Source organism: Perognathus longimembris, chromosome 7 (assembly GCF_023159225.1).
Source record: "Perognathus longimembris pacificus isolate PPM17 chromosome 7, ASM2315922v1, whole genome shotgun sequence".
NCBI classification, from domain to species: Eukaryota; Metazoa; Chordata; class Mammalia; order Rodentia; family Heteromyidae; genus Perognathus; species Perognathus longimembris.
Genome location: NC_063167.1, coordinates 36,967,109 through 36,981,291, shown reverse-complemented (window position 1 = coordinate 36,981,291; position 14,183 = coordinate 36,967,109). Strand labels below are relative to the sequence as shown.

General features: G+C 50.5%; 1 protein-coding gene across 1 annotated transcript; it reads right to left on the bottom strand.

The window, feature by feature from the left end:
• Positions 1-1,500: 1,500 nt before the first annotated feature.
• On the bottom strand, positions 1,501-7,974 carry LOC125355690 (proprotein convertase subtilisin/kexin type 9-like). The gene is given in 10 exon segments (XM_048352129.1): positions 1,501-1,701; positions 3,131-3,315; positions 4,788-4,956; positions 5,332-5,480; positions 5,725-5,898; positions 6,279-6,333; positions 6,335-6,466; positions 7,130-7,326; positions 7,490-7,628; positions 7,816-7,974. Coding segments are annotated over 10 exon segments (1,560 nt in total).
• Between the last annotated feature and the right edge of the window lie 6,209 nt (positions 7,975-14,183).

Genomic DNA, 14,183 nt, shown 5'->3' with positions numbered 1-14,183 from the left:
GAATAGGATAACTATAAATTATAAACGGATAAAGAATAAAAGCAAGTGCTACATGAATTCTCTAAGGAGGCCTAGCAAAAACAGTATTCCTCCAAACTGGATAGCATTTGCAGCCCAATAAGTTTTGTTAAAGGTCTTTTATAAATGAACAGATAATTGCAGGGACTTTATTTAACCAGCTTCTTTCAAACTCCTGTCACTACAAGAATGCCAACAGCCAGAAACTTTCCTTTCCCTCACCTGGGAAGCTCCTAATTCATCTGGCTCTAGACCTGGAGCAGTAACGCGAATAAAAGTGCTACCTACTGCCAGAACAGATCATTGCAGACTGAAGTGAAAGACATACAGGAAAAGTTAGGTTTATTAATGCTTTGTCCTTGTTCTTCTTTGGGGTCTTGCTGACCTGACAGACAACATCACACAATGGGGATGGTAGGGTTTGTACTGCAATGTGGCACAAAGAGCAACTGAATGGCAGCATGATCGTTGGGAAGTTAGGCATATGCCAGGATTTGTTTCAAGTCAAGCACCAAAATCATGCAGCACCCTGATCCCTTAGAAGCATCTTCAGGTTTATGAACAAGGGTTCCATGAACATCCACTGTGCTAGGCCCTGTCCTCTTGACTGGGGCCTTGGATGGAAAAGTGGTAGAGCAGATCCTAGATTGAGACACAGCAATTTTGTGTGGGTCTTGGAGAGGCTACAGGTCTACATTCACTGCACTCTTGTGAGTTGTGTGCCCAGAGGGAGTTCCTGGTCTCCCTACAAGTCCCAAATGAGCCAAGCACTATCCTTCTCACTCAAATACAACTACAAAATAAAGATGGCTACAAAACCTGGAATAAATATCAAGTCACAAAAGCCAAGCAGGCCAGAAAAGCTGACTGCTGTAAAAGGACAACAGAGAACTGGGTGCCAATGTCTCATGTTTCTAATCCTAACTACTCAGGAGACTATCATCTGTGGATATCATTTCCATCTCAGGAAGGAAGGTCTGCGAGACACTTATCTTCAGTCAACTAGTCAAAAAGCAGGAAGTAGAGCTGTGGCTCAAAGGGTAGATTGCAAGTGTTGAGCTAAAAGAGCTTAGGAACAGCGCTCAGGTTCTGACTTCAATCCGCACAACTGAAACTCAAAGGCAATAGACCCCCAAAGGATAGACAAGTGTTAGTTTATTTTGATATCTATTCACATGTGGTCAGCTGATCCTTACACAAGCCACCTGCACCCATTAGTTGTCCACCCAGCTCCCATGAGACAGACCACCACATGAGACCCATGCCCCTAGGGAGCAGCCCTAGAGCAAGCAAGCAAGGTTCTTTTTGCCTTCATACCCTGTTACAGCATCATCCTTGATATTACCTGGCAGGCCTTCCCCTTTATGGCCCCATTTGTTCCATAAAGTATGGTTGCCAGTGTACACAGTGTAGGGCAAGAGTTCCCTCTCCAGCTCTGCCCTTGTCTGCACCACCAAGTAGGTTGAGATCTTTCTGTTCCTTCTACAGCTGGCCTGAGGGCTGCATCCGGCAGCAGATGGCCATGACTACTGCGAACTCCCTACGGATCCTTTCTGTATTGTCAGTGACCTGGTGCCTCACCACACACGTGTTGTCCTTTGGGAAGGCTCCCAGGGAGACTGAGGCCTCAGGATGGGCACTGCAGCCGGTCAGCGTCCAGCCGGAATCACAGGTCACGGTGATCTGCCAGAGTCCAGGAAGGACAAGTAAGCCCAGGCCCCCATGCATGGCCAGGTCCCTAAACCACCTGTGACACTGTTCCTCCCAGAAACCCTCAGTGGGGACCAAAGTGTGGACAACCAGCTCGGCTCTGCACCTCATACTACAGAGTATCAGTGTCCAACACTACCCACAGGTCCCTCATGGTGCCTCTGCCCCAGCCTACCCCAGGCACTGGGGCCCAGACAGACATCTAAACAAACCAAAGCCCTTCCCACCCCCACTTCCCTAGAAGCCACACCTTCCCCAGCCTTTCCCACCCAGAAATGGCAACTCCATCTATCCAGTGGCTCCACAAGACCTTGCAACAGCCCTCCACTCCTTGTTCATGCTCATCCCCAGTTCAGACCAGAGACACCACCCTCAGGCCCCAAACCCCTCCTGCCTTGGGTTCTACAGGCTAGCTCTCAGCCACCAGGACTACAGGTGTGATCATCCTCTCTTCAGGACTCTTCCTTCTTCCTCCAACCTTCCATGGCTGCTCAGGTGTTCCAGCCCTGAGCAACCTTCCAGTAGGTGTTAAAGGCAGAACTGTTTGTGTGCCAAAATTGGGGGTTTGAATTTAAGAACTGAGCCACAGTTCCCCTTCTGACTTTTTGGTCAGTTAATTAGAGGTTAGTTTTCATAGACTTTCTTGCCCCGGCTTGCTTTGAACCCAATCTTCAGTTCTCAGCCTCCTGAGTAGCTAGGAATACAGGTGTCAGCCACAGGCTCCTGTTTGTTTTCTCTTTCTTTTTAAGGCAATACTGAGGTTTGAACTCATGAGAGCTAAGCAGGCACTCTACCACTCGAGTCATAACTTTGGCTGCTTTTTCTTTAGTTATTTTTCAGGTAGGATCTCATTTTTGTTTGTTTGTTTTTATACCTATTTAGTTCCAAGCAGCATATATTCCTCCTATATATGCCACACAAACACACGCACATACACATGCATGCGCGCGTGCACACACACACACGACATGCCAATTGTACCACTAAATTCAACTCATTTGTTTAGGTGGGGTTTCTTTACTTTTTGCCCAGGTGGGCCTTAAACTGAGATTCCACTTCTTCCTTATGAGTAGCAAGTACAACAGGCACAGCATTACAGTACTGTGTCCAGCCTGAGCACTGCATTTCCTTATGACGTGTTTATGTGGGATATCATCACAGGGGACAGGGCATATGAAGAGCAAACCTTACTAATCTGGAAAAAAACAAAATCATCCCCTCTTTCTCTCTCTCTCTCTCTCTCTCTCTCTCTCTCTCTCTCTCACACACACACACACACACACACACACACACTCACTCACACACACACTGCACATTACAGCACAGGTCCTCAGGTCCTCTTCCCAAAGAGGATGCAGGCCTCAGCCATCTCAACCCTACCTCCCACAACCCCAACCTTTACCTTCTCCCAGGGACTTAATGCTCTGTACTTCTTCGTCTTGCACTGCAGGCCTGGAGCACGGCAGCAGGAAGCATGCACACTGGCCTCCTTGTGACCTGTGCACCGACTGGGCTGATTAGGAACTAGATTCCGTGTAGTATTCCAGACATCACCAAGATTCTCTATTCCCCAATGGGAGCTGCAGCCTGGGGGCAGAGGAGGGCCAGCTTAGACACTCCGATGTGGAGGGCCCCAAACCTTTGTTCCTCAAACACACCCCTTTTTCTTTAGGACCCAAAGCCAGGGAAATCTAGGAGCAGCTCTGAGTAGAACAGATAGTTGAGCAGCAGGACTTCGGACTTAGATCTGTAGGTGACCTGATTTATAGGACACTGGGAGAGCAGATCAACTGTTCTGAGCCATAATTTCCAGGAAACACATGATCTACTCTCCGTGAAGGAAGGGGAGCCATGGGTCAGGGTTGGCAGGCCTGAGATGTTCAATCATGCCTCACCCCAATCTCCCTACCACCTCAGGTGCCTTCTCCATCCATCACCAAGAGAAGTTCAGAATGAGCCTGGATCGCTGGGCTTGGGTGTCAGGTACACCTGGCTGTAAAGTTGTGGGCATTTTGGTAGACTTCATCAAGACTCACTTTCCCTATTGCTAACACAGCTAGAGCAATAGCATCGATTCTCAGAGACACTGTTTAGCTGAAGCAGGAACATGCCTGGCTCTGCTCACATTAGGGTTATCACAATCAGGACCAGAGCTCTTGTCCTAGCTGCATGGCTTTAGGAAAGGAACACTGCAACTTTAACTGCAAATGGAACTTGAGCATGGACTGCACAGTGAGTGCCTGAGGCTCTGCCAGGTTTGCCAAAGTCCAGGCTTCCTGCCAGGCCAGCAGCCACATGGAGCTCTTGTGACAGACAAGACTCCAGCCACTGGGCTCAGCTGACTGCTGCCAACACAGCTAGGTTTTAACCCCACCTAATCCCTACTATTACAGAACCTTCTGACTCCATGGTACTTAGCTGGCCAAACATCGGCTCCTGAGGTAGGGATTCCAGATAATTCCGTCAGCCTCCCAAACCCTACCTGGCACTAGCTCCATCTGAGCACGGCTCCAACCCAAGAATCACAGTCCCTAGCTCCTATGTGCAAACCTCACACATCACTTCTTGACACTTTTCTGGGACGGTTTTTGACAGAGGGTCCCCCAGACCAGAGAAAGGACTTCAGAGTGACAGTTGATGACAGCGCCAACCAGAATGCATACTGTCCCAGGCTGAGCATCACAATGAGGATACTAACAGATAGAGCTTGTAAGGAACTTGCTAGCTATTGAGCAGCAGATTGGATTCCATCCAAGCTGTGCCACACTTCTGAGAGACCTGAACTGTGGCTCCCCATGAATACAGCTAATAAAGAGCCAGTGCCCAAGCAAAAGCTGATATGTCACCCCTCTCATGGCTGCCACTGAGACAGGGGAGGCAGAGAGGTGAAGCCACCTGCACCAGGCCCACACAGCATGCAAGTTGCAGATCCTGCTTGGCTATGGACCTAAAGCTCCCAAATCTGCTGCTCACACTCATGGGGACCAAGTCTGTGGGACAAGTCTCCTATGCAGCAGGAGTTGGGGCGTCCTCCTCACCGTGGCCGGATGAGCTCCTACCTGTGAGGACATGGTCAGGATCCGGGCATTTATTGTAGGTCCTCAGCCACGCCAAGTCTGGAGGGGCTGTGTGGACGCTGCAGTTGGCTCTGGGAAGCAGACAGCATCGGGCCACCGCAGAAACATGTCTATCTCCAAATGCCAGACAAATGCGACTGTTACCTTGCGTCTGAGAGTTAAGGAGAGAAATGGGAACTGCTTTGAAGAGCCTAGACTGAGAGGGATCAGTCTGCAAACTCTGGATCCTGGCCCTCAAGACTGCTTTGCCCCGCCACAAGACAGGATGGCCTGCCTAGCCAGGGTCCCCACATTTCAGTCTCAAGTAGTTATGATAACAGGCCTGAGCCACTAGCACCCAACTTGGACATGTCTTTGGGCAAGGTAGAGGTCCTAACTCACCGCTGTCCTTTCCCTACTGTGCACATATGGCTGCTGACTCTCCTGAGACCTACAGGGGCACCTGGCCCCGCCCAGGCCTTTAAAGTTTAAAATGGGATTTGAATCCAGAGGACAGGGACTGGGCACATGGAGTGATGATACTCACCCCCACACGCTCGCCCTTCCGATTCCCACTATGGGAGAAACTGGAACAGCCAAGCAGCTCCTCCTCCGGGTCACAATGAGCCTCAGCAGCATTTGTCAGCCTGTGGTTCCAGGGTGCTGACCACACAGTCCTGCAAAGCAGCTGTCCACCTGCAACAAGGCCTTGAGTAAGGAGGGTCTTGGTTGCAAGATACCTAGTGACTCCAGAGAAAGATTCCACTCTTCGATATCACTTGAAACTTCTAGCTAAAACATTAGTGTTATAACAATGCCCCCACACCTCCAGACCTATCTGAAGGTGACAGTCCTTCTGTAGACTGGGTTGGGGATTGTCACGGTCACATGGCCCCTCTCACCCCTGGATGGGCTCTGCCTACCCACCTGCCCTGCTCACCTGTTTCCTGGGTGGTGTTGGGCAGAGCGGCCACCAGGTTGGGGGTCATGTCTCGCTCTTCCTCAGGGAACCAGGTGTCATTGATAGCGTTGCTGACAGAGTAGTGGATCAGCTTCTGCCTCACCTCAGCCACAGTGAGATTTGGTTGGGCAGTGAGCATCAGGGCAGCGATGCCTGATGGGGGGTGGAGAGGTCAGACAAGGTGATGGCCTGGCCCTCATTCCTACCTGGGAACTCCTCTTAACACACACACACACACACACAAATATACACACATACACACAGCCTTTGCTATTCCCAAAATGAGGCCACCTGCAATGCCTTGCTTAGTGAAATCTTGAAAGGAAGATATCTTGTTCTCCTACCTCCAGGCCTTGGTATTTGCCATTGTGTGCACTAGGTGAACACCTATTTATCCCCCAGGTCCCAGGGATGCAAAATGGCACCATCTCATGTGCCCATTTGGTCCTCCTGCTCGGAACCTGGCTAATGGAGGATCTCACCAAAGAAGCTGCTGGAATCCTGGTGGCCAAGAGAGTGGATTGGTGACTCACCAGCCACATGAGCAGCTGCCTGTGCAGTTCCACTCTGTGTTACATAGCAAACAAACATTACAGTCTTTGGACGCACTGACAATGCCTTTCCCAGGAGCAAAGATGTCCACACAGGACCCATAGTTGGTCCCCAGAGATCTTTGGGTGAATGGCTGGTCCTGGGAATCCACAGCTCCTACAGTGATGACCTGGAATGTGGCAGACAAAGAGTTGAGGGAAAGGCTGCAGGGGCAGACTGATCTACTCCTATGTATGTATTTGAGACACATGCAAATTTCCACTCATGAGGGAAATCTGATGGCTGGGCACAGCTGATACTCTAGCCTGCTCTAGGTCTCCCACAGGATGCACACACCTTTCCCCATCCATGGTAGAGACTGTTCTTTATGGTAGACAAGAAACCAGTGTGTGGGGGTGGAGGTGGGAGGGTAAAGGACAGGGTAAGGCAGGTGGTGGTGGTTTAAAATACAGCATCTCTTTTTTTGGGCCAGAGCCTGAGGGAAGATGGATAGGGGGAGAGAGGGCAGGGTTTGCAGCACTGATTTGCTTCTGCACCTTCCCCTGTCAGGGACCAGAGTTACGGGAGTGCAACAGCCATCCTCCCTTAGTTCTTCCAGGCCCAGACAAACCCCACACAAAGCAGTGGTTCTGTAAATATTAATCAGGAGGGGAGTAATGGCACAGATGGAGGATTTCTAGGAAGGGTATGGCAAAGGAGTAGGCATGGTTGGAGGGTGAGCTTTGAAGGACAGGCAGGAATTGCCCTACCCCTTTTCTCATTGAGGTGGGGGTGCTGGGCCTCTGAAAACCTTCAAGGCAGGAAATGTGCACGAAGCCCTGCTGGCACCTACCTCAGGAGACGATGCTGGGGAATAGTCACAGGCATTGCTCTGAACGTTGCCCGCCGCGGCCACCAGCACTGCCCCAGCCCTTGTTAGTCTCTTGCAGGCACTGTTGATGCTCCTACTGTAGCCACTCACCAGAGGCAGAAGCACTACCATCCGCTTGGAGGGCTTGGAGACCAGCTTTCTCCAAATAAACTCCAAGCCTAAGAAAACAAAGCCAAGATGACTGCGTGGAGAGGACACGCTGCTCTCCTCCATCCCCTTGCCTACTAAACAGCAGTGATGGTTCTCTGTTGTCAACCAGATAGCCAGTGAATGTTGGGCCAAATGCATTTGGCCAAAGTGGCTGCTGGAGTCTGTACTCACCCATGAGGATCCCGCTGACTGTGCCCTTCCCTTGGCAGTTGAGCACACGCACACTGTGTAGGCTGATGTTCTTGGCAATGCCGACACTTTGCCCACTGATCAGCGCTGCCAGGTGAGTGCCCTGGCTTTCACAGTTGTCCTCCTGCTCCACCAACACAAGAACAAGATGATAACGCTGCCCACCCCATGATTTCCCAATAGGCCTGCCCTGCATACCCTACAAGTGAGGACTGGGGATGGACAGTGATGGCTGGGAGAGGCCATGGTGCTCCAGGTCTGGTGGTCCTCACCTTCCTCAAGGATGGGGATGGGGAAGGGCAGCTCACCTGTGTCCTGTGTGCACTGGTGTTTAGCCATTGCTACTCAGGCACTGTCTTAATGTTGGAAATGATGATCCTGTCCTTGATTTCTTGATGATTAGTTTGAATGCTTGTGCCCAGGAGATACACATCCACAGGGTTGTCTTTGTTTTCCCAAGGTGACATTTGTGTTAGAGGAGAAAGAGAATAGCCAGGAGAGTGATGTTATATGTGTTCACATGTGTCAGTGATGTCATGCTCTCAGTGCCAATAGTGGACACTGTCTTAAGGACTGTAGATGAACTCAATCTTCCAAAAGTCCTCCCAAGATACATCCTAGCGGGACTATTTTATGGACTTTGACAGAGAGACATAGACATTAATGAACTTTCCAAAGCCATATAGCTAGCTGGCTAATGAGAGAGCATCAGGAGACTCCCCAACAGCATGCTGCATGTTACTGGGTCTTCTTATCAACTCAAATAGCCCAGCTCCACCTTGAGCTCTGTCATTGGCTTGGAGCAGCCCATAGGCAGGGCCTCAGTCATCTTACCCTCCTACTGGTTCACTTTAGGCAGGATTACAGCAGCATAAGCTCTATGATTACCCTGATGACCAACTAGAACTGCAATTCTGGAGAACATAAAGTCAAGATGAAGAGAACAGCCATGCTGCATTCTCTATAAAGGTTCTGGAAAAAAGCCTCACTGGCTTCCTCCTCCTCCTTTTGGCTGCTGGCATTCCTTGGCTTTAGCCACATCACTCCAAATTCTGCCTATCTCCACAAAAACTCCTCCTCCCATTTTCATTTTCACACAAGATTTCGGTTTGAGGATAACACACAGGCTTGCCATCTGTGCCAGTTGGCCTCTTTATGAATGCAGGGACAGTGCTGGGCCTGTCCAGCCTGCTTTAGAACTTGCTATATGGTACCTGTTCTATCCTTTCCCAGTCCAAAAGCTCCTAAAGAGCCTCCTCCAGCCAAGCCTTTGAGAAGACTCTACAAGGGGCTCTGCAGCCCTGTGCCCCAGTCCTCCAGGGAAGACAGGCCCAACTTGGGCATCTCCACAGGACAGGACTGTGTCTGCTCCAAATTCACAGGAGAGCAAGTCACCAGTGGCCATTGAAAGGATATGCAACATCCATTTAGACCTATCTGGAGGCTAGAGGTGTGACTCAAGTGGTAACCAAATAAACATAAGGTCCTGAATTCAAATTCCAGTACTACAAGCAGAAATTTTTCGAAAAGGCACTTCTGTCCAGGTGTGGTCAAGTGACGGCTCTCAAGGTAAGATTATCCAGGACGAACCAGTGGCACTAAATAAATGCAAGTTGTCTTCACCCAAGAATGAAAAGGAAGGCTGAGCACAATATCTCAGGCCTGGAATCCCTTCTATTTGTGAATCAGAGAATGGGTGCTTCAAGGCCACCCCAGGAAAAAAGTTCACAAGACCACATCTCAACTGATAGGTAGGCTCACTAGTACAAGCCTGTCATCCAAGCTATTCAGCTAGCAAAACAAGTGGGTTGTGGTGCCTGTTTCTGGCATACATAGGAGAACTTATCTGAAGACAACTAATGTAAAAATGTCTCTTGTAGTCAAGGACATGCCTAGCAAGCATGAGTCCCTGAATGCACAGCCCAAGTCTCTAAGGGAGGTTACAAAACAATGAAATTGGGCACCAGTTGTTCATGCCTATAATCCTTGCTACTCAGAAGTGATCTGGAGCATGAACGATTCATAGCTAAACTGTGCAGAGAAATCCTCTAAATTCCATGTCCAATGCTAATACACCAAGCTAGAGATGAGACTCAAGTGGCAGGGTCCAGGATGAAAGAGGAAGCTGAGAACATGTGAAGCCCTGAGTTCAAGCCCCAATACCACGAACATAATAAATAGTAAGTAAATGAAAAGAAAGGGAAATGGAAAAAAGAATGTTGAGAGGAGAAAACAAGAAATCACAGAAAGATGAGAAGATGGGGCACAGGCCGAATGGCAGGCATCAACACCATGGATCTTCTAATCCTGAAGGCACTGCCTGTCTTTCGCCTCCTTGGAGCCTCTAGACACTCAGTGAGGAGGGCAAGGCTGGTCACTGCCTGCTCACAGCTAAGGAAAAGGCACAAAAAGTGAGGCGACAACGCTGAACCTGAGATCCATTGATAAGTTAAAGAGCTTGGGCAAACCCCCAGATCTGAGGCACAGTACTGCATGGTCCTCAGATGTGCACAGGTTCATCCAACACTACACATTCCAGCCAGATCCTCAGATCCTCTCCCAAAGTAGGGGCTCTTACTGCTTTCCCCAGCTCAGGGTCACTGTGAGGCCCCACCAGACCCAGCCATTCTTCTGGTCTCCTCCTATGTCTCCCCATGAAAGGCTGAGGGAAATGTGCACAGAGAGGCCTGGCGACCAGAGGGAGAACAAAGACTTAGATGAGGGAAGCTCTGGAGAACTTGGCTTGTGTTGAGGTCTGAGTGTAATAGGGACAAGAGACTGTAAGTCACAGTCAAGTTCAGCCACCTCCTATGGCAAGTGTGGCCTGTTAGAGAGGAGCTGAGAAAAAAAAATATGAAGAAGGTTATTCAGGCACCAGTGCCTTACACCTGTAATCCTAGCTACTCAGGAAGCTGAGATCTGACTGTTCTAGTACAAAGTGCACCCTGGGCAGGAATGCCTATGAGATTTTTATCCCCAATTAACCAGCAAAAGGTGGAAGTAGATCTGTGATGGTAGAGCATTATCATTGAGTAAAAAAGCTAAGGTATACCAACCATGCCCTTGGCTCAAAGCCTCAGTTAGAAAAAAAAAAAAAAGGTAGAAGGAACAATCTTAGCCATATTTCCCTGCATTCTTCACAAAGCACCATGGGGTGGGGCAGGGGGTGGGCGGTGGGGGTATTTCCAAGTGGGGAGAAGAGAGGAGAGAAAGAAGAAGTATGGGTCAGGTCCCACAACAAGGAAGAGATGGTGGTCATGGCAGTTGTGGTCTTACTGTGGTGGTTTAAGCTATACATTTGGATCCACGCAGGAGAAATCCGATTCATGTTCCAAAGAATGCTGTGATGATAGCTCTGAGGGGAAATCACATGCCATCTCCGCAGGAGGCCTTGTGCAAAGGCCAAGGAATCCTCCTCGATGAACTTTACCTCCCTCAGCCTCAGGACCTGCAGACACCAAGGACATAGGATCTCAATTACACAAGTCACTTACCAAGCACAGCACCCAGCACTCAGCCTACCTGATCACAAAAGTGCCCCAAGCCTGGTCCACTGTATCCCACAGTCCCCTCTTATGGACCAGAGGACAATACCAGGGTCCTCAAGCCTTTTCTAGGCTTGGCAGAGGTGGTGGGGGGAGCTGGGACCAGTGCACTCACAACTGGTAGCTGGACCCAATGTGAGTAGCAGGAGAGATTCTGGTTTCCACATCTCATCTGGGACCCAGGCAGTTCCAGTTCTAGACAGGCTGGACAGTGAGGGAAACCCTTGCGATCTGGACTCCATGCCCAAATCAGTATGTCAGCACTGGCCACCCTGTGTGTCACTCTCTTTACCCATTCTTTCTATCTTCAGGCCACAGTACCAGTGTCCCTGGTGGCTTCTGGGTGCTTAGCCAGTGGGGGCAGGACTACGAGTCAGAATTTAGGGGCAGATTGTGTGTGCTCAGCCTCCTCCTGGCTTTGGAGCAGATCACACTAGTATGTTGTCTTGGGTTGTCCCTGATCCTTCTGTCACCTTAACTGTAGGCCCAGGCTGCAATACACCAGCATACGTTACTGGCCAGTGGCTAGGTGGGACTATGTGGTAACCTCTGCACTGGGATTTTTGTGCTTCAATGAGTGTGAATAGATGACATACCATAGAGGAATTAGACAGACTACTGAGGAAGCTGCCAGAGGAGGCTGGCATCACTGAGCTAGAGACCCACCAGTACTCAGTGTCTGTTGTTCTTTAATGTCTGCGAGAGAATGCATGCAAGCATCTCCCCAGCCTGCCCTAGTGCATGCCTGAATTGGGGCTCACCAGATCCAGCTCAGCCATGTGGTGTGACTTCATCAGGATACCAGGAAAGAGGTCTTTGAAGACGTGCAGCACGTTGAGGACAAAGCCCTGGCTGGCAGCCTGGGTCTGCAGGTGGTGGACAATACTCTCCGTCTCCTGCCTCAGGGATTCCTCAAACACCACCAGGTAGGTGTTGGGCACCTTCCAGAATCTCTGGCCCCAAAGGAGGAAAAGGAGCATGAGGACATCGAAAGGAAGACCCAGTTCTATCTACAAATCAAGTTATAGCCAGAGAAAGCCAGGACATAGACTACAAATCTGAGATGGCTCAGTGGGACTTCAACACCATCCCAAAACACACATAACCCCATTGACATTAAGCACAAACAGATACACAACCTTTCAAAAATGGCATCTATCCTTTACTGGAACTGTGGGTGACCCTCAGCACTGGTGTGAATGTGTAGTGAGCCCTGGCCCTACCCCAGCTACTCCAGTGACCTTCTGCCTCTAGGTGCAGCCAGGCACTGCAGCAAGCCCATGCAGCTCCAGCTGTCCTAGCTAGCAACCCTGTGCCTAAGGTCCTAGTGCTGCACCAAGCCAGTGGCCCAATGAGCAGGAGGCTCTGGGGGATCTTCACTTCAGACCTTCCCTTATACCTGGGAAAATGAGGCAGAGAGGTATCATGGCATCCACAGAAGTCCTCACCCCCCTCCTGCCCATACCTCGGACCTCTGGTACTTGATGTCTGTGGGCCCGTGTTGGAAGTCCGATGGGGGGACAAGCCCCAACCTCTCTCTCAATTCATCCAGCTGCTCTGGGGCTTCAGCCCTCATGGAGCTCAGCAGTAGCAGCAGTTGCAGCAGCAGCAGCAGCAGCAGCCGCGGAGGCCACTGTGGCTGACCAGAGCTGTTTCCCATAGATGAGAAGACAGATTTGCACCCTGGTGCTGACACCCAGAGCCAGGACCCACAAAGGCCAAGCATTCTGCAGCAGCTTGGGTTGTCTGGCTCACTGTTTAGCGCCTGCTTGTAGTCCAGAGCCTCCAACCAGGGAAACCTAGGGTGAAGAGTGCTGCACAAGAATAACCTGGGACGAACCCATGTGATTAAATACTAATGGAGCCCATCCCCTCCACACAAACATGCAGGCCTGAATCATCTGGCTTCTTTCTCATCCTGACCTCCACACAATTCAGACTTCCCTGGCAGGCATTCTGGGAGGAAACATCCCAAACCTTAACTGGGCTGAACTCCAGTCTGGTCTCCGCCTTCACCTGGAGTTGTCACTCAGCCCCTCCCATCACTCTGACTGTGACTCCACTCAGTCTGATGGCAGAGTCCTCACTTCCCTCCCATCTCCTCCCACCACCCAATTTAGCATCCTAAACTTAGCCTGGATCCCACTTTGTCCTCCACCCTTCCTTCTGCTCCTGCATCCCATTCTCATCTGGGCCTGCATGAGGAAGGATAGCCTAGTTTCCAGTTCCACTCTACGGAAGCTGGATGTTAGAATCTGGGAGGATGCCACAGAGATACAGTCACACATCTCAGTGTTGCAGGCGACTGAGTTTGTAAAGATTTCTCTCAGATACATGTCCAAGAACACAAAGGGACAAATATCCCTGCTGGCACCTACTGTGTGCCAGTCAGAAGATGAAAGTGGGCACTGGCAGCCCACCCATGGGGTTCTTCCCCGTGGCTTTAGCATGATTCGCAGATAGCAGAAGATTCTCAGTGCTGAGCTCAGACCTTAGGGTTTCACAGCTGCTGCCCTTCCCACTTGTTTGCAGAGCCTCCAAGGAGCCACTGGACCAGCACCGCACTAGCATTGCAGAAGCATGAACCAGCATGGGCGTTTCATCAAAAGTAATTTGTGAGAAATAAAGGCAACTCTTTTCATGTTCACTAGGATTTTATTTTAGACTTTGGCAGGCCTTCTCCGATGGAGTCACAGGCTCCCTGCTTTGGTCAGCAGAGCATAGGAGCAGGCTACACCTCCCCTCATGGTGACCTGAGTACCAGCAGGGACACCCTCCTGGGGTCAGGTCAGCACAGAGGAGGTGCTGAGCATGGACACTGCAGAGGTAGAAACCCCCTGGGGAGGGGAGGGTGAGATCCAGGGGTACACGCCCTTTTGGACACAGCACAGGGCATCTCCCTCCCTTTGTTGGAACCCCCATTCTCCATGCAGAGGCCCAACCCAGGTAAAGGGCCCCATTCTGAGGTGGCCAGGGCAGAACAGAGTGTGCAGACCTGGTGTGCATCAGCAGCACTAGGGCCAGTCCCCGGCTGTTGCCCAGGGCTCTGCCCAGCTCCACAGGAAGCAGGTGGACTGAGAGACCACAAACAGTGACAGCAAATCTGCGCCAGATGCTCAGGCTCTTTGTCC